Raw genomic sequence first — 19,808 nt, forward strand, 5'->3', positions numbered from 1 at the left:
TGGGTGACAAGGACCCGGAGAGGACTCGGGGGGGGGGTGCGCTCCATTTGAGAAGCCCATGGCACTGAATCCCCCACCCCCATGGGCCATGCCTGCTCACGTTCCCTGTCTCATAACCAGGAGGCACCTCTCCACCTCATCAATGAGCCACAATCATTCACACCTAGTTACACAAAATGCACACAAACAACCATAGGATTTTGGTTAACACATTTGATTTTGCATAACCACTGGATAGGTTGTTTGCTTCTTCCTCATCAGTCAGTCAGTCCTTCTGGATTTGCTGCTTTGTCTGCTTGGGTGTGTTATCCACAGGGCCGAGTGTCCAAAGTGGCCTGTTCTGAACATCTAAGCTAGTGTGTTCCTCTCGGGCATGGTGGAGGATGTTGGAGAGGATACGGTTCAGTCAAGCTGAGGTAATAATTCAACTACCAGTCTGGCCAGCTGTTGTGGCGTGTATGTCTGCGTGCGGAGGCACCCTTTCATCTTTTCCTTCAGCCAATAAAACCTCTTGGGACAACCTTCTGACAGTAAGCTACAGAGAAGAACTCAGTAATGAGAGCTCTCACATTCAAAATAATAATAATAATAAAAAAACCAAATCTGAGAAGTGTGTCTGCTATGAAGCCAACCTTAACTACCGTCAAGCCAACTTGACTCCATTTGGAAAGAAAGTACCTTGACCCTTCGTTTGTTGTCGGCAGTCCAGACAGGAATGAGCTTCAAAATGGAAAAAAAATTACCGAAAGCAGACCGAAATCTTGGGTAAAGATTGACGATAGTACAGGTATCTTAAGAGCAGGTGGAACTCATTGCCTGCTAAGCTGCTCTGCCATCATCCTGCTGAAGATCAGAGTCGAACTTCTCTAGGCAGGGCTGTCAAAGGAGGTGAGGTGGGTGGCTCTTATGGGGAGGATTTTTTCAGCCCTGGGGGGGGGAGACCCTCCTCCCAGTTCTGCCCTCCCCAGGAAGGCCTCTTTCTTCCCTTGAGGCATTGTAATCACTCAGTTGCTAAGAGTGGTGTTCCTTTCTAGAATCGGGGATCAAGAGAGTTGTGGGGGGGAACCTCAGGGCTCTGGAGGGCACGGGTTGAATGGCCGAGGGTCAAACGAGGCCTCCTCCGTTGTTGATTTAATTTCATTTTATTCCAAATATTGAAAGAAGAGAAAGTTGCTCCCCTCTCCACCCACCCCCAATTATATTTTAGTGTTTGGTACATATCAACTATAACTATAAAATATATATAAAGTTTAGAATAAAGACTCTGCTGAGGCAAGACATTCAGATGTGGTTATAAGTATGCTACTTAGTGCTAATAAGGGATTTCAAGGGCTAGGGTCAACTATAGAAATCAGCAACCATTAGACCCAAACAAGAGTCCTTGAGAAGAAAAACAAATGGCAGGGCTTCACTGTCGCACGTCAAAGGAAAATCAGACCCGTCTTGCTCAGCGGCTTCTGCTTCACCAAGCTTCACGGCTGAGAATGGTTGGGTGACACTGATTGTCCCGTTGGTTCGCTGTGCACCTCGGGAGGATGAGGTGGAGACGGGTGGAGCTTCTCAGGAGGAGGGCCATGAGGGACCTGAGACACTGTAGACTCCTCTGTGGACTCAGAAGGCTCCAAGTGGTCTTCATCCCCCGCGGCCTTCTTTTTCCTCTGTTCTTGCTGAGGGAAAAGAAGATGGAGAAAAGGGGGATATTAGGAGCAACAGGAATCGTCTCAAAAAGCTTTGTGCTCGCTGACCCACCTGAGCGAACTACGAGAGGGCTTCACACCACAAATGGGTCTCTGGACAGGGAGATACGCTCTTTCCTATCTAAGCTAGGATACCCTTGTGATCTCCTAACCATGTGTTGATGAGGAAGTTCTGTGTAGGCCATTTTCACTGCCTGCCATTTTTACATTTAGATTCCGTCTCCCCTCACATGCCCATCTTTCTTCTCCTAGTTAATGGGGTGGAGGCATACATTTAGTTGCCCTGTTCATATGAGACTTATTATATGTCTATCCCATCTTTCTTTCAAAAAAAACCACCAAAAATTTTCAGAGTACTGTAGTCTGAATGCACATCATCACCAAGTTACCCTCACAAACTATCCTGGGAGGTACGTTAATCTGAGGAGATAATTAGGTGAAGGTCACCCAGCAAGCTTCAGGACAGAGTGACTGCATTCAGATGGATGTCCAGCCCTGGAGTCAAGAAACGCTGATTCCTGGACTTCATGAGCAATTAAATATCTTTTTAAAAGTTCTTCCAGAAAAAGAGCAGGAGTTGTACTAAATGAAGCAAACCTCTTCCAAATACACCCCAGCTTCTAAGAATGTGGCTAGAAGACTCACCTCTCTCCTTCTCTTTATAGGGTACATTCTTTTTTGCCTCCTCTATTCATTTAGTTCAACCTCTCTTCTGCTGCTCAGGGTCAAGTTTCTGTCCCCAAGATTTGAAAGAGACAGACGTCTCCGTTTTGAACCTCACCTCCTGATCCTGCAGCCGCCTCTTGTGAGCCATCTTATAGAGTTTGTGGAGCTTCTTTCCATCCAGTTCAATAAACTCGGACACAAATATCCAAAGGTACCTCCCGACTCCCTGGCTACGGTTTTCAGAGCGACTTTGATGCATTATCTAATATTGCCACCCGGCTTCCCCAGAGACTGGCAAAGTCAGAATAAAACCATGCAAACTGAGAGAAGTCATGCAAACAGGCTTAAATGAGAAAAGGAAAACGTAAATAGATGGAAGACATTTAGTTCTGTATAAAGGATACAGAGCAGAGGTTGCCATGGTGCAGAGGCACATGTTCATACGGACAGCACTTTTGTTGATCTGTGCAAGCAGGTACGCACCAAAATATAAACAGACTATAAAACAGGTGACAGCAGAAGATGTAAACAGCATCCTTGAAGGTGCCCTGTTTTGGAGATGGCAGCAAGGAGGAAGGAAAGATGTACCCGTGGTGCTCCAATGGTGATAAATAGACCACCAACGCATGCAGACACCCCAGTTGTTAACCCATATGCAAGTGAATCATGTGAGGGCAGCCAAAATGGCCTCTGCTGGTGTAAGCAGGAAGAAAGGGACAGACCCTGTCCAGTTCTGTGCAACAGGTATCTTGTGTACCTTCTCTCTCTTGCCCTTTGTTTTCTTTCTCTCTTTCTCTCCTTCCTTCCCCTTTTTACTCGCAGTCCCCTTTTCTTTGCCTTCCTCGTCCTCCTTTGTCTTCTGCTTCTTTCTCGCAGGGCTCTGATCCACTCCATCCACCTAGAGAGAAGAGAGGGACATCCAACCCATCGATTCGTTTCAATCCTTTCTCATCCCTCCTTTCCTCGGAAAGACTCACAAGGAGGACAAAGCCAATCAACGAAAAGCATTCAATTAAAAACGATACTACTTTTAAAACTGGAGTTTAAATTAGAAGGCAGCCAGTGAAGCAAAAAGAACGCCTTCTAGCCAAACTTCAGCTGCTTTGCCAAAAGTCTTAGCATAGAAAAAAACTTTCCTAAGTTGAGTTTGTCAGAATGTCTTCCACAGACTGCTTGTCTGATTGCCAAGGGGGAGAGACTCCATTCCCATGCTCATCCCTGACTTTGGGAGACTTCTTTTCCTTTTTTGCATGGGGCCCCCTCTTTTCCACCTGGCTCTCGAGTAGGAGAAAAGCCAGTTAAAAGGAAAATATAATAAACTTCCAACCTGCCCATTTCATTCTTTGGAGTGAGCACCTATCTTCCCTTATCCCATAAAATCAATTGCCACTTACACTGTGGATATTCAATGCTAGATAATAATTAGTCAGCAGGGAAAAGAGAAATAAAAATTGGTACCAAAGTAACCCCAGTTCTGCAATCAGAAACCTGAATCCCCCCCGTTCCCTGGGGGGGGAGGGATGTTTTTCTGAGGAAGGGTGCTCCAAGGGCTGCAAAAACAGCCTTTGGGATCCACTTGTGGCCTGAAGGCTTAAGGATTCTCATCATGATCACAGACAATATGGGTTTAGATGGATCAGACAGATGAATACCGAGCATGAAGGCCACTTGGATGTTTTTCGCTTAGCTGGTTGAGGGATAGGCATCAAAGTTGAAGGTCTGTCTGATTGAGCTGCCAGATCTTCTGACTCTTTAGAACTCCTGTCCTCTTCTAACTGCTTCATCGGTTCAGGAACTGCCTTTTCCATGCTTACTTTTTTTGAGATTGTTTTACACCCCAAAATCAGTGGTCTGGGGGTTGGCGGTGAGGAGGGCAAATCCGGAGGCTGTAGTGCTTCCTCCATCAGGTAGATTCTAAGGTCACATTTCCGCTCCTTCAATTCGAGCTTAGTGAATTTTCGACAATGACGACAGATCCAGGGCTGGTGGGCTTCACCCAGACAATACAAGCAGCGCGAATGGCCATCGCTGATGGCCATTTTAGCTGAACAGTCCAAGCATCTTTTGAATGGGGGCTCCTTGGAAGCCATGAATTTGGAAGAAAAATGTTCAAGGAACTGGGAACAAAAAAATAACTCTCCTTTCTCTGGTTTTTCTTCTTTGGGACTCTCCAAGGATTAGGAAAAATCAGAAGGGTTGGATTCACAGGAAAATGGGAAGATTGGGAACCTGAAGACTGAGGTAAGTTGGAGCTGCTAGGAAACACCAACTTCAGTCACCAACGGCTGAGAAGGAGAGTGACTGTTGGGCATGGTGTTCTACTCGGAGGGAGGGGGAAGGCTGCTCCCTTCTTGCGTTCCATGGAAGCTTCGGGCTTCCAAGGTTCCATGGATGTGCAGAAAAGCCCCATGCGTGCGATTCACAGGGACCACGAAGAAGAACGGAAAGCTTCATGCCTACATGGAGTTTACCTGAGGTCTCTCTGTCTCCCTACTCTTTGAAGAACGACGATTCCCTTTGTACGAAGCCCACTGCTGCATGGCACTACCATGGCAGAAACACATGGAACAGAGGCCAGTTCTTCTCAAAACCAATGTAAACGCATCAACTTCATCTGTGCCTACCAACTCTACTGTAAAAATGATTCACCCAAACTGTACTGCCCTGCTATGTCTCTAAACGTGGCTGAATGGATGGGTGGGTATCACAGATCCTCATCAATCCACCATGGTTTTATTTGGCACTTGCTTCAAACCAATATGCCTCATATTCCTCCTTGGTGTACACAGAGAGCCCCTAAACATCACAGATCCCTCGCTCTATTGTACCACTGAGGTTTGAAATCAGGGATGCATAAGATTAGCCCATGAGGCCCTACAGAAATCACCTTCAAATCACAGACCCTGTCTTTGTCTACAGGCTGAGCCGTAGCAATCCCATTTGCTGTTGTGATCCCTACGGATCATCCTTCTGAGATCAATAAACTGAGTAACCCGTCTCCACAGGTCACTGCGTGGGCAATACGTGGGCTGTGTGACTAAGTTGTAAACCCCTCCAGAGAGTAGTCCCCCATGTATTCCTCAGCACCTGATATACACAGCAATATTGCCCCACTGCTGAAGGAAAACCTCCATGAATTTATTCAGTCCTCTTTTAAAACTCTCCAGATTTATGATCATGTACCTCTTGGTGTGGTGGCGCTGCAGGTTAAGCCGCAGAAGCCTTTGTGCTGCAAGGTCAGAAGACCAGCTGTCATGAGATTGAATCCACGCGACGGAGGGAGCTCCCATCGCTTGTCCCAGCTCCTGCCAACCAAGCAGTTCAAAAGCATGTAAAAATGCAAGTAGATAAATAGGTACCACCTTGGTGGGAAGGAAACGGTGTTCCGTGTCTAGTCGCTCTCGCCACGTGAGCATGGAAACTGTCTACGGACAAACACTGGTCCTATGGCTTGGAAATGGGGAAGAGCACCACCCGTTAAGAGTCGGACACGGCTGGACTAAAGGTCAAGGGGAAACGTTATCTTACCTCTTGGCAGCAATCTCCATAGTTTAACTGTTCTCCTTTTGGGTATCTTTTCTAATCACAAATGTTGCTTTTCCGCCGCATACCATCCTCTGGAGGTGAGGCAGATTATTTACCTACACAAGTTGGAAAGTCAAATTGAAGCAGATAAAAAATTATGGATGGCAGGGAGGAAGTTCATATTGTAGCAATCACTCCACAAGCCAACCCTCCAATAAGCTGCTGGAAAACTCCAGTCTCTCTTGCCTCTGTCTGTGTATTGTGAATTAAGACTCCCCAACCAGCAAAAGCAGTTGATTTAAAGAGCTGCGAAGGAAATCATTCTACACAAGGACTCAGCTCTCAATAAATAGGGTTTGGGAATGTGCTGCTCGTTGCCCGTTTGTGTGGACCCGAAGGTCAGGCTGTGCTTCCTTGACAGGTCAAACGTGCTCCCGGTTCCTGGGATGCTTGGGGCGCTCCAGAGGTCTTGGGCAGCAATTCCCTAGAGCGATCGCAAAATGTCAATGTCTAGCAAAAAAATGGTCACGCGGGGTAACTGTCTAGCGAGGCACCACTGTAGCCCAATTCTGGCCTTGCTTTACTCTAATAAGGTGTGTGTTGTTGTTTTGCCATGTTTCTATTACCTGTTTACCCACGCATATTTTTGTCAAGTCCAGAAGCAAGCAGTGCCACCTGCTGGTTCACTGGGGACAATGCACCCAGTAGCTTGTAAAGATGAACTATCCGCTGGCCCTCCTTGTGGCATGTGGAAAGAACGCACACGTTGCAAGGGCTCTACCTGCATGAAGGCTGTTCCTACAAACAGAATTGGAGGGTCTATCCCTCACCTGCAGAATGAATGCACGGGACACAATACCCCAGCTTCACACCACCTCCAAGAATGGGGGAACAGGTGAGGGAAAAGCTCTACCTTGAAAAGCCATCACCAATGGGGATTGCATCTGAGCTACGCAGAGTATGTCTTGAAAAATCTATAATTAAAAAAATATGTGGAAGGCCCAGGATAGGCGCTTAAATGCAGTGTGTTTTGCTGACTCTGCAACCCCATTCCATCTAAGCCAAGAATGGACCAACTTGCAGTCCTCCAGCTACTGCTGGACTGCACATCCCATGAGCCTTAGACAGCACAGCCAGTGGTGGAACTTGTAGTCCACAATCTTAAAGGGGGCAATGACCTTCTAGTGAAGTAATTGCTTCCATTTTATTATTTTGTGGAAACCAAATATGCACTGCCTGGAACACCCGTGAAGTGTGCACATTATTTCTAAAACCTCCATGTCTGATACATCAATACATTGGCAAAAGTATGTCCCTGGAGGGCTGCTGCCATTACATTACTGGCAAGTACAGTGGTGCCTCGCTTTACGAGCACTCCGTTTGACGAAGAAATCGCATTATGTTGAAGATTTTGCGATCGCAAAACGATGTTCCCTATGGGGGAATTTTGCTTTGCGATGATCAGTTCCATTTCGGTAACCGATCATCGCAAAGCGATGATTTTCGGCCAGCTGATCGGCAGCTTCAATATGGCCAAGGGTGGAAAACATGGAGGAAATGAACTGTTACTGATAAACGTTTTTCGGACAGTAGTCCTGGGATAAAAACCACAGCACAACAGAGGTATGGAAAGTATTGGAAGAACTGGAAAACTTTTCCCTAGTGTGACTAGGGCCTTACTCTGCTTGGCAATTGAAGAGTGTGACAAATGTTAAGGACTGGCACATCTATACACCACAGAAGCTTTCCATTTCTAGACGATACACCACCAATTTCATTCAAACGGGTATTTATGTTGTCCAATATAGAAGGTGGGACACTGTTCTCTTGCAGTATTTTTCAAAATGGCTGTTACTAAATTCTGCATTCTTCTTTTGGATCACAAAGCTGCACTTTAGAAAAGAACCTCAGAATATACTCATAACAGAGGATATGGATTCCAGGAAATCCTTTTCTGGCTGCACTGAAAAATCCAAAATTAAAAAATCTGTTCAAGTGTTCAAAAGGAACCCTTCACTTAAGGATGGATTTGAAACAATGCCGAGGGGCTTCCAGCCATATCATCTGGAATCATCACCTGATTCTTCCGGACAGTAATTCAAGTCAATTGCTGCTGTGCGTTGTGTGGATGCAATACTCTGCTTTTGAAACTGTTTTTTGTTCTGGCCATCTGGAGTGTCTGAAACCTGCACTCTCTGAGAGTCATTTTGGAATTCTGCTGAAACCAGGGATGCAAATACCCATTGTAGAATTCAACAGCTGTCAGCTTCTTCTCAAGGATCACGGTCTTTGCTCCAACCCAGCCTTCCTAGAAAAGGGAAATAGGCAAAGTGAGACTGGGAAAGGCCAGAGCACTTCCTGCAAGTCTACAGGGTCACTGCCCACAGCTAGAGGCTAAGCATGCTGTCCCTCTCGGCTTTCAAGGCTTTGTAATGCCATCTTTCTTCGGCTACAGGAGTCAGCTTGGAGAACATGGGGGGCAGGGCCTGATTTAACCGCAGAACTTTGTCTGGGAGAAGGAGGAGGCAGAGGTTCCAGAAAGGCATTAGCATCCACCATAGTGTGAATTTTGAAGCCAGGGTAAAGACGACATGAGCAAGCAAGTAGAGCATAAAGTTACACTGGAAACCATTCCTTCAGTTTAACAAATTGGGACTGGACCACTACCCCAACAGGGAAAGGGGGATTTTAAAGAATGGAATACCACACTTAGGAACATACCTTGCAGTGGATCACTAATGTTTCTGACTTCTTATCGTAGAACACTGATCCTGGGAGAATCTCATTTTCAGGTCTTAACCTATCTGGACGGAAAACATGTGTTCTACTCATTGCTTTCCCACAACAAGTGATTATTAAGTTATAATAATAATAATATATTGTCATTGTAAGTATATACACAGTATACCCATACAATGAAATTCACAGACACCCAGAGACCAGACACATGCACACACACAAAATTCCCCAAACACTCCCCACCCACTAAAAAATCCCCCACTAAAAATACAAACATCTACACTGCAGGCCAAGTAACACAGTCCAACTAATTATTCACTACTGGTGGTCTTTAAGCTCATTATTAATTGCAATTATAGCTCTGGGATAAAAACTATTGAGAAAACGTGTGGTCCGAGTCTTAATTGTTCTATATCTTCTGCCAGACGGCAACAGTTCAAAAAAGTTATAAGCAGGATGGGAAGAGTCTCTCAGGAGGCTGTGTGACTTCCTTAGACAGCGGGATGTGAAGATGTCATCCAGGGTTGGTAGCTAGAGCCCGATGATATTCTGGGCAATTTTAATGGTTCTCTGTAGAGCTTTTTTGTCTGCTACAGAGCTACTCCCAATCCATGCCAGAATGCCATAGGTTAGGACACTCTCAATGGTTCAACCTCCTTCTATAACCTCATCAAAGTAACAGATCTTAACCGTGCTTCCCAGTGCTCCTTAAGCTCTGGCCTTTGTAAGGCTCAAGGAGAGACTTTTGTAACTCAGCTGGATCAGCTAATAAATCTTAACACACGTCATACTCTCCAAATTTGTTTCTGGGATCAATACATGCACGGTGCTTTTTGCTGACCTTAGATGTCACGATGCACTATAGCACAACTACCACTTTCCTATGTAAGTGGAGTGGCTTAGCTTTGGGTTACTAAAGGCTTTATAGATCCAAAGCAGTACTTTCAGAAGGGGACATACAGCCAAGCTGGATACCGAAACAGTAGTAAAAACACTTGCAGGAAACAAATTATGGGCAGCAAAAGAAATATAATATCTACTTCACAGAATGTCCTGCAGTGTCATTTAACCTTTATTCCCCAGCGTTTTACAAATGGGAATATTAAATGATTCATTTACGAACCAATAAAATCCGGCAATGTCTCCACTTCTGCAAGATCCAGGAGCTTTACCACACTGCCCATCCACAGTGTTCGCAGAGGCATCTGAAAAGATACAGCACAATGAAATATCTAGGCACAACATATATTAACATGAGGCATCTTGTGTCTCAGGAAGTGGCGTTGTCCATGAAAGCTTACACTGAAATATAGCAGTTAGTCTTTAAGGTGCCATAAGAGTTTTGTCTTACTTTTTATTTCTCTTTTGTTTTTTGCCTGACTTACATGGGAGAAATTCAGAGTTACCTGCTGCTTTACAGGAATTCTAAGGAACTGTCTTACATTGAGACAGACCACGACTCCACCTGGCCCAGAGTTGCAATGACTGGAAATGGTTCTCTAGGGAGTTCAGACATTCAGTTCCCCAGGCCTACCAAGGACTTAATGTGGGACAACTGCATGCAAAGCATGTGCTCTTGATAGAGCAAGCCTGCTTCCTCTGGGAAGGTGCCATGCTCAGTTACCAGTAGAGAAAAGAACCAATTCCTCCTTTCCCCCGATGGTGTTTCAGCAGAGGCATGGCATGTGTAAGACCAACAGGATGTCGGCTCAGCCTGGAGGAGGTCTCCAGGCATAGGAGCAGAGCAGTCTTGTTAGTCTAGGGCCGCAAAACCACCAATAATTTGCATAGCACTTTACTCAATAACTGGCTTTATCCACCACCAGCTTCTCTGGCCTGCAATTAAATGTATCAGCACCAAGAAAGAGGAGTGTGTCACTGGAACGTTTAATACATGAAGCGAAATCTAAGGCTAACAAAAATAACACATATTTCACCTGCCAAGCTCTACAAAGTTATGTTGGGGAAAAGGCACAGAGTTTATGCTTGGTTTTTGGTCACTTTCTATTTGAGGGTGGACCAGAAGCTTCAACTATGCTACTATAGTAGTACTTTTTGTTGCTTTTCTTGAATGTTATTATTATTATTATTATTATTATTTATTTGATTTATACCCCACCTATCTGGACCGATGGACCACTCTAGGCGGAATGTTACTCTGTGTTCTTTTGAAGGCACAGCAAAGTAAAAGTTGGAAGTGAGTAATTTTTGTAAACCGATTTGCAAGACTGTTCTTACCAATGTTCCCAAGGCACGGTGCATCCTTAGTATTTGCTCAGGGGCCTGCTCTTCCCATTGAATGCAGCTCATAGCAGCAGTAACTTTAGGAGCTTTAAGATAAAAGCAAATGCAGGAGTCAACAGACCTCATTTTACACCTTAGCTCTTTAAATATTTGGACATCTCTTCTAAATAAACCCACCATTCAGATAATTGCACCACTAGTACTAATTTACTTCAGTGTACGGTAATGTCATAATCATTCCTCATCTTAAAAGAATGCCACCATACTCACCTCTTGGACTCCCAACCCACCAATGGTGGGATTCAGCAGGTTCGCACTAGTTCTACAGAACCGGTAGCTAATGTATTATTGGTTCTGCAGAACCGTTTGTTGGCCTGCTGAATCCCACCACTGCCACCCACCCACAAATCCTGATGCTCTACGGTGATTCATTAGAAGAATCAGCTGCTGCTCCTAACTTTCCTAAATGGGGGGGGGGGAGAAAAGATTCCTGGTGAAAAACAGATTGACTTATTTCAAACACCTTGTAGAAGAACCCTAACTAATAAAATAATAGTAAATTAATAAGGGAATTGAACCAGTCTATTACACCAGTGATTTCCAGCCTTTCTGACACCAGGGACAGGTTTAGTTGAAGACCATTCTCCCAAGGTCTGGGGGAGGGTATTTGTTATGCAGTAGGTTGCTGGAAAACAGCTTTGAATCAAGCCCATTACATGTATTATACCAGGACAAGATGAGTGGTGAGCAGGAGGTGAAATGCAATTGAAGCTCCACCTCCTGTTAGATCAGCAGCGGCTTAAAATCTAATAGGAGTGCAGACTCCTACATTAGACTCTAATGCCACAGGCCCAGCCGATTTTGCAGCAACAGGAGGGGAGTGAAGCTCCACCTCCTGTTAGATCAGCAGCAGCTCAGAACCTGATAGGAGCACGCTGACAGGAGGCGGAGCTTCGCTCACCGCTCACCTCCTGCTCGCCACTCATCTGTCCCAGTGGCCCAGTCCTTCCAAGGCCACGGACTGGGACTGGTCTGTGGCCCGGGTCTTGGGGACCCCGTATTAGGCAATACTGACTTCATTCAAGAAATACCCCAAACATACCAGCTGTTGTTCCTTCCTTTGGCTGCTCTCTCTTGTTCCTTAAACTTTCGGCTAAGTGTTCTAGAACAGCAATGAGCTGAGAAAACAAAATCCAAAGCATATATTACAAAAGATAGACTCCAACGAATGTGATCATATTTATTCAAATTTCTAAACCAGGGAAGCACGTTTTTCCATTTTTATTGTTTCATCTGTCTAAAAATTAATGCTTCATCCATCAGATGATGAAGTTCTTCTTGTTTGGTTCACTGATACATAAAACCTTCACTACCATTTCTTGTTGTAAAACCCACTTTGAAGAAGGGCCATGTTAACTTACCATGTCTGCACCCAGTTTGGATAACACTGACTCCAATTCTTTTGCCGTACAGTTGGGTGGAACTGGAACGGTTTCCTGTTTAATTATGGGACCTACATCAAACCTATGGACATAACACATAGCATTACGTTTTTACTTTTATCTTGGAGTTATGGTTTTTAAACAAAGAGTAAGAGCTCATGAGAGTTTGTAAATCAATGGGAGGACAAGAAGCTGTCAGAAAATTATTGATACACATCCCTGCAAGAAACAAGCCTTCAGTGTTTGATCTTACAAGGCCGCCGTCAGTCAGAGCTGCTTTAAGTGCCACTATTCTATAAAATCTAGATAGTAGATATACTACTCTACTTTGGTTAGAGTGGGTGGCGTATCAGTTAAATAAATAAATAAATAAATAAATAATCTATTTAAAAACTGCAGTACAGAGATACCAGAACAAACATGAACTAAGGCAGTTTTGGCTGAACATCTCTACATACTTCTACATCTCTACATAAAACATACTGCCCAATGGTTTTAAGAGATCACATGAAACCTGCTACAACATTTTTGTAGTGTGAAAGTTTTGCTTTAGGTTCCAGACGACCAATGCCATTTGAACCTCTCCTCTCATTCTCCCACCCCTAGTCTTAATTCAATGCCCACTGTAGGATATACCTCCTAAACAAGTTCTTTTTGACCCTGCTTCCACTTGTCATTTCTGAAAAATGTTTTGCATTCTTGGGGCTCTCCTTATTCTGTCACTTTGGCTCCAAAAACACTGACAATAACAAACTAAGTTCTTAGTACTTATTATTAAGTAGCCATTGTCTGTACTTTTTTAATAAGCTCCAGACAACACAAAAATATAGAATCAAGCTGCATAATCCTAACCTTTGAATACATAAAAAAGAGAAAAGCATTTGTAATGGCACAATGTAGTTTTAACAGATGGGAAGATCACTCAGCACCCACAAAATTTTCAGAGTTGATAAAAAATAGGTTTTGACATGTTATTCCATTAGATAAAATAGCATTTATACCTCTTTGGCCTAATCTGCATTATTGTCACCCCAGTAACTGTATCTCCATGGAGTACTGTGTGGATGATTGGTGCGGGACCACGCCATCTCGGAAGACAGCTGGGATGGACATTCAATACACCACTGAATCAGAAATTTAGAAGAAATTTGGAAATCAGAAGAGAATACTAATTCTAATATGCGTAAGCACATAGTGACCAATTTATTTATTTGATTTGTATACCACCCATCTGGCAGCCAAGGCCACTCTGGGCAGTTTACAACAAATAAGAAAAAAACAACAGAGTAACAAAATAGCAAAATTAATACACAATACAAAACTTATAATACAATAAACACAATTAAAAGTGTAGAGAAATAAAAACATGCAACATGGCAGTATGATAAAAGTTATATTATTGGACACGATTGTATCAGAGTATAGTTAGTTCAGGGAAGGCCTGACTAAATAGTCAGGTTTTTAGTAGCTTTCTGAATGTGCCCAGCGAAGGGGCCAGGCGGACTGCGGGCGGAAGAGACTTCCACAGTTGCGGAGGTTCCGTTGAAAAGGCCAGATTTCCGGTGGTTGTTTTCCAGGTCTCTCTCGGGGTCAGGCCTCTCAGCCGCCCTGCCTGCAATGATCTTATAGGATGGGCAGACCTAACCGGAAGGAGGCACTTGGCCACATATTGAGCTTCCAAACCATTTAGGGCCTTATAGGTTAGTACCATCCCCTTGAAACAGGTATGGAAGCGAACAGGTAGCCAGTGTAAGGCGGCCAGGGTGGGGGATATATGTTGACATTTTCTAACCCCACTCAGAAGTCTCACCACCGTATTCTGGACCTGTTGCAGTCTCTGTAGCAGTTCCAAGGGCAGCCCCACATAGAGGGCATTACAGTAGTCTAATCTCAAGATTATCAGCATATGGACCAGCATGGTGAGGGACCTGGTGTCAAGGTAAGGACGTAGCTGGGTGATCAGCTTTAGGTGGAAATAAGCTGACCAGACCACAGACACTATTTGAGATGTCACTGATAGCGATGGGTCCAAAATCACGCCCAAGCTATGAACCTCATCGTTCATGGAAACAGTGTCCCCCCCAAAAAAAAAGATAAGGAGGCACCCAGACAATAGAGGCCTCCACCCAGAGGATATCCATCTTGTCTGGGTTCAGTCTCAGTCTGTTTTCCCTCATCCATCCCGGCACCGCATCCAGGCAGCACTCAAGGGACGGGACAGCATCCACTGCAGAAGGATGGAAGGGGAGATAGAGATGGGTGTCATCTGCGTATTGGTGACACAAAGCTCCAAAACTCTGATGACATCCCCCAGCGGCCTCATATCGATATTAAATAGCATTGGGGAGATGACTGACCCCTGCGGGACTCCACAACGGAGAGCCAACGGAGCGGACAACATCTCCGCAAGCTGAACTCTGAGGACGGTCCACCAGGAAGGATCTGAGCCAGGGCAAAGCCTGAGCATCAACCCCCAACCCCGAGAGCCTCCCCAGGAGGGTACCTGGGGTATCAAAGGTGGTATCAGTGGTATCAAAGGCCACTGAGAGGTCGAGGAGAACCAGCAAGGACACTTTGCCCCATTGGCCTCCCTCAAGAGGTCATCTTGCAGGGTGACCAATGCTGTCTCCGTGCCATGATGCGGCCTGAACACAGACTGGAATGGATCAAGGGCACCAGTCTCCTCCAGGAGAGCATGAAGCTGGTTGGCCACCACTCTCTCTACCAGCTTGCCAATAAAGGGGATATTGGCGACTGGACGATAGTTGTTAATATCATCAGCCGCCAAGTTGGTTTTTTTCCAGATAGGCCAACCTCTTTTTAAATAGGCATCTTAACATTCAATAAAGTTGTTGCAAATATATACTGCTCAATTATGGTCCCTTTTCCACTTTATGTACAAATGTATGTTGCCATCAGGGGGGTGCATTTGACTTAAATCACAATTTAAATCATGCTTTATATTTAAAACTTTGTGGGTTTTTTTTATTATTTACTGTATTTTTTTTAAAAAAATCCACTTTAAAATGTTTTAATTGTGATTTAAATCAATTTGATTTAAAAATAATTTCCCCCTCCCAAGGCTGGCATTCTCACAATTAACCTTATAAACTGTAGACAGTAGAGAAGCAGAGAACTGAAGGATAAGGGAAGTGGAACAAGAAAACAATCTGAATTTTTTTTAAATTGTTACATAAAACTGAAATTGTAAGATAGAAATGATTTAACACAGTAATAAAGATCCCCCATTTTGTTCACCTTGTGAGAGATTAATAATAAGCTGAATACTTCAGGGAATAGTTCTAGCAGGCTCTACTTCAGGCACCAGTAACTTCATCCCACGCAGCATCCCTCCCCAGTGGTCAGAGACCTTCCACTTATATATTAGCCAAATACTCTGAATTATTTAGATCACACTGAGCATGCTCCAAGACCACAGTCTTACTATGGGAACTTCAAGATGAGGTCCTCATGGAGAAGATGGCCAAATGATGCCACCACACCGACGTCAAAGTGCTCGCACGAGGCAACATCTGGCCAGAAGTGGACAGGGAGTTGAGACTGCTCTGCATAGTTCTTGACAGGCAGTCCTTTTGGCAGCTGGGGCTGTACAGTCACCACCTCCAGATGGTCTAGAGAGCATTCGGTCTGGGCTCCCTGCAACAGGACATTTTAAAAAAAGAGGTCAAATGGAAGATTTGACACTGCTAAGTTACTACCACACCAAGATCTAAACCCCACAAGAAAACTTCTTTATACCAAGTCAGATATCTGCTCATCTAAGCCAGTACTGTCTACTCTAGGGGAGGGAAAACTTAACTCCTGGGGCTAAAACTGGTTGTCTCTCCTTATGTCCTTTCCCTGTAAGATCAATGTTTGGTGATTTCCCAACCTTTGCACAGTGTTCTTCTTCCTCAGTTCTAAAAAAGGTTGAACCTCTAAGGCTTTGTTAAAGATATAGTAAGTTCAAATGCTCGTTGATCCTTTGACGCCACCCACCATCAAAATAAAAACACCCTGAGATTGCTTTTGAAACAGAATGAGGCTCTCACACTGAAAGGTCTGCTTAAACTTGCCTCACATCTCTTAAAGTCTTGGTCACAAAGAAGTCACCAGAGATTACAAGGAGTGAACCTGTCATTTGTACACAAAGGATATGCTCTGCTGCTGAACTAGTCTTTTTATTCATACTTCTACTCCCAATCACTCTGGATTCCCATTATTCTGTATCTTGTAAATCATCTATGATGGCTTTCTGCAGACTTATTGCCATATGGTTAAATTACACACTACAAGCCTTTAGTCCTTCAAGAGCCTCCATTACTGGACAAAGTATGTGCACTTGATCGCATACTTTGTCCAGTAATTATTAAGCCCAGAGCGCAAACAAGAGTTCCGACTCCTGTCCTCTGAAGACACCGGCCACAGACACTGGTGAAATGTTAGGAAGAACAACCTTAAGAACACAGCCAAACAACCCGAAAAGCCTAAGAGAACCATCAGATCCTGGCTGTGAAAGCCTTCAAAAATACAATTGCCAGTGTAGTCATTAGATAGATAAATAAATGAAAAGATCCTCAGGGTCTCAGGAAAAGTCCCTGCTGAGGCTGTCAAGATGGAACCTGTGCAGAGAGACTCTAGAAGGGCTTTCCAGGGAAGGGAGATACCGAAGGAGGGCTTTTACCAACGCCGCTCTCCCCCTCCCCCCGTGAGTTTTAACGGCCCTGGAGGGATCTGAAGTCAAGCCTGCTGGGTCCTGGTCCGGCCCACGAAGCCTTGCACCACCCGAGGGAACCTCCAGCCCCTGAGCCCCTCAGTTCCACAGCAGGGATGGATGGGAAACCGCCTGCTGCCCACGACCCTCGCCCAGCCCACGCAGGCCATCCCGGGCTCTCCGAGAAGCCGGTCCGCTTCCCGGGGCTTTCTCCCCCTGCCTTCCCCCCCCCCCGCTCAGCCACCCTTCAACCCAACTTCCGCTTGACCTCTGACCCCCACCCCCCCACCCCCCCGCTTCCCCTTTCTACCCCTGGGCCACAGGACACACCGAGCGGCCTGGAGGGCGCGGAGGGTCTCGACGGAGAAGTCGTCGGTGCCGAAGAAAAGGACCCTCCAGGGCGGCCCCGCTCGCCTCCTGGGAAGCTCCCCGGCCGCCGCCGTCCCGTGAGCCCGCCTCCAGCCGTCCCGCCCGACCCGCCACAACGAGCCCCTCATCGCCCCTCCGCCCGCCTCCTCCTCCTCCCTCAGGCCTTCGCGTCGCGCGGCGATGACGTCAAGCACGCTCGCCCGATTCCGAAGGCACAGTCGGGGGCGGGGAGAGCAGGCGGCGTGGGCGGGGCCTGGAGTGAGACCACGTCGCGGCCGAAGCGTCATCTAGAAACCGTGGCAACCGTATCCATGGCTGCCGATCGCCCGCCGAGTTCCAGGCCTCCTTGCTGTACATTCTCCCCCCCACAGATCCTGCTGTGTTGATACCAGAGTGCCTTGTAGGCAGGAATGCAACCGGGAGAGCTTCCCTGTTTTTAGCTTTCATCCTCTGTTTCAATGATATAAGGCGCCTTGGTTCCTTTCTTAGGAGGAAAGGGCGGTGAAAACATTTTAAATAAATGAAATAAGTAAATATTGTGTGTCTGCCTGTCTTTGCTAGTTTAGTTTGAAGGCACAATGGAGCTCCAATGACTGGAAAAATAGGAGTGACTGCCTGATGCCAGCTCTTGAGCCTCATTTGCCTCCACAGTTTCAGACCTCTGAGGAGGTGCACAACGTGTCCCTCGGCCACAGAAAGATCAAGCTGTGGGTTGGCTGGGACCACGATGGGCTTTAGAGGACAGTCAGTGGATCTGAAAAACAGTCTCACGGCCTAACACATTCCGAGACTTTAAAATCATGTCACTTTGAACGTAACAGTCTACATTTTCTCTGACTACAAATCCCACTCTCCTTCAGATCATCACACCCTGTTCTGAAGATTGTGAATTTTTTCTCTCTTTTTTCTTGATAACAGATCAAGACTCAGCTCTGTATTTTGGAACAAAATAATACGACGCGTGGCCAAAGCTCCAGTGGGAGATCCCCAGGGTATCACTGGTACATATGAAAATATCTCTGTTATGTTCGATTGCAGGCTATCCATGCGTGTCATGAAAATGGGGAAGAAGGCTAGCGCCAGGATGCATTAACAGAACCATACGTAGGCTACCTGGTTTGCACTGCTTCTAAAAGAGGTGAATGTCAAGTCTTTGACTGACCACATGATACAAACCCTGCTTGCAATTAGTTCCTGTCTTTTCTGCTCCCAAAGTAGCTTCCCCCCCCCCCCCCCGTCACTGGGAACTTTTCCTTTTTCAAGCTGGCATGTAGACCTCTGTTGTTATTTTATTTTCTTTAAAATATTTTACCATGCTTTTCTCCTTCAAAAGGACCCAAGGTGGCTCACATCATTAAAATATAATATTTAAAACTAAAACCAAAAGGTATACGAATGCTAAAAAGGATCAAACAGCACACACTACAAGGTCAACAAAAGCCACCTCAAAAACACACTGATAACAGAAAGGCACAACCATCCGTTTCAAAATCCCACTCGGGCAGCCAGCAAGGGAGGAAAAGCTTGACTGAAGAGAAAGGCCTTGGCTCGCTTCTAGGAGGACAGCAAAGATGGGGCCTGCCTAGCCTCAAGTGGGAGGGAGTTCCAAAGTCTGGGACAAGCAACAGAGAAGACCTTTTCCTCTGTCTCCATCAGATGCACCTGCAAAGGTGTTAGGCCCAAGAAAAAGGCGCATGACCCCTGCGCCCCATGCAAGTGATGCACCGCATTTGCGCATATCCATGAGCGCCCCTGCACCCCATGCAAGCATTGCACCACTGCTTGTGCATGTGCACAAGTGCCCCCACACCCCATGTGAGCACTGCACTGTACATACACACGAGCGCCCCTGCGCCATGCGCGAGCGCTGCATCGCCATTTCTGCATGCGCACGAGCACCCCCGTGCTTTGCGCAGGCGCATACAGTGGCACGCTGCTCGCACATGCGTGCTCACCCTCTTGAGAGAGAGCGCATGCACTTATTCACACATGCAGATGGGTGCGGGGGTGCCTCGCCTTCCCCAGCCGGTCCGTGGGGTGAAAAAGGTTGGGGACCCCTGCTCTAGCCAGCAGGTCACTAAGACATGTGTCCCCATGGCCGGATGAGACCCTCCAAGCTTTCTGGGCAAGCGTTGCAACCAGCATGAATGGTAGTGGCATCCGCCCAGATAATGAATATTAATGAGATATATCTGCATGGACCAATGAGAGTGTTCTAGAGGTGGAGTCACCAGAATCTCTGCAGGAGGAAGAGAGGGAGAGAATAGAGTTTTGATGATGCTGGAATCTGGGTGAGGGAGAGTGGTGGTTGAGGAGGAGGAGGAGAATGGAGGATGTTTGGTTAAGAGTTAACAACTCTGCTTGTACTGTCATCACCTGTAACAAGAAACAATGTCTGTTTGGTTCTGAAAG

The 19,808-nt window shown here is 45.8% G+C and overlaps 2 protein-coding genes across 2 annotated transcripts in view; both read right to left on the reverse strand.

The window, feature by feature from the left end:
- Window positions 1-198: 198 nt before the first annotated feature.
- On the reverse strand, window positions 199-19,275 carry LOC144584620 (methionyl-tRNA formyltransferase, mitochondrial-like). Its single transcript, XM_078381059.1, has 14 exons — window positions 19,234-19,275; window positions 17,358-17,552; window positions 15,759-15,970; window positions 13,315-13,437; window positions 12,293-12,395; window positions 11,974-12,049; window positions 10,866-10,957; window positions 9,751-9,832; window positions 8,610-8,692; window positions 7,966-8,196; window positions 5,892-6,004; window positions 5,547-5,668; window positions 3,121-3,261; window positions 199-1,667 (listed from the first exon to the last, which is right to left on the reverse strand). The coding sequence occupies exons 1-10, from the start codon at window positions 19,273-19,275 to the stop codon at window positions 7,987-7,989; spliced, it is 1,218 nt and encodes a 405-aa protein (XP_078237185.1). The 3' UTR covers window positions 199-1,667; window positions 3,121-3,261; window positions 5,547-5,668; window positions 5,892-6,004; window positions 7,966-7,986.
- The window catches only part of LOC144584533 (methionyl-tRNA formyltransferase, mitochondrial-like), a 78,531-nt gene continuing 58,921 nt past the window's right edge, over window positions 199-19,808 (reverse strand). The window contains exons 10-11 of the transcript XR_013538843.1: window positions 3,121-3,261; window positions 199-1,667 (exon numbers count right to left, since the gene is read on the reverse strand). The gene's annotated coding sequence lies outside the window, so the exon portion shown is untranslated. The remainder of the gene's footprint in view (window positions 1,668-3,120; window positions 3,262-19,808) is intronic.

This window comes from Pogona vitticeps, chromosome 12 (genome assembly GCF_051106095.1).
Source record: "Pogona vitticeps strain Pit_001003342236 chromosome 12, PviZW2.1, whole genome shotgun sequence".
NCBI lineage: Eukaryota > Metazoa > Chordata > Lepidosauria > Squamata > Agamidae > Pogona > Pogona vitticeps.

What these genes read in the sequence shown, in the direction of transcription:
- LOC144584620 (XM_078381059.1), bottom strand. Translation starts at nt 19,275, where the DNA reads ATGGCGATGCAGCGCTCGCGCATGGCGCAGGGGCGCTCGTGT. An exon ending in ACCGTGCCTTGGGAACATTG is followed by an intron (nt 9,833 to 10,865) that starts GTAAGAACAGTC and finishes GTATCTTTTCAG; the next exon opens with ATGCCTCTGCGAACACTGTG. An exon ending in CATTAGTGATCCACTGCAAG is followed by an intron (nt 8,197 to 8,609) that starts GTATGTTCCTAA and finishes TCCCTTTTCTAG; the next exon opens with GAAGGCTGGGTTGGAGCAAA.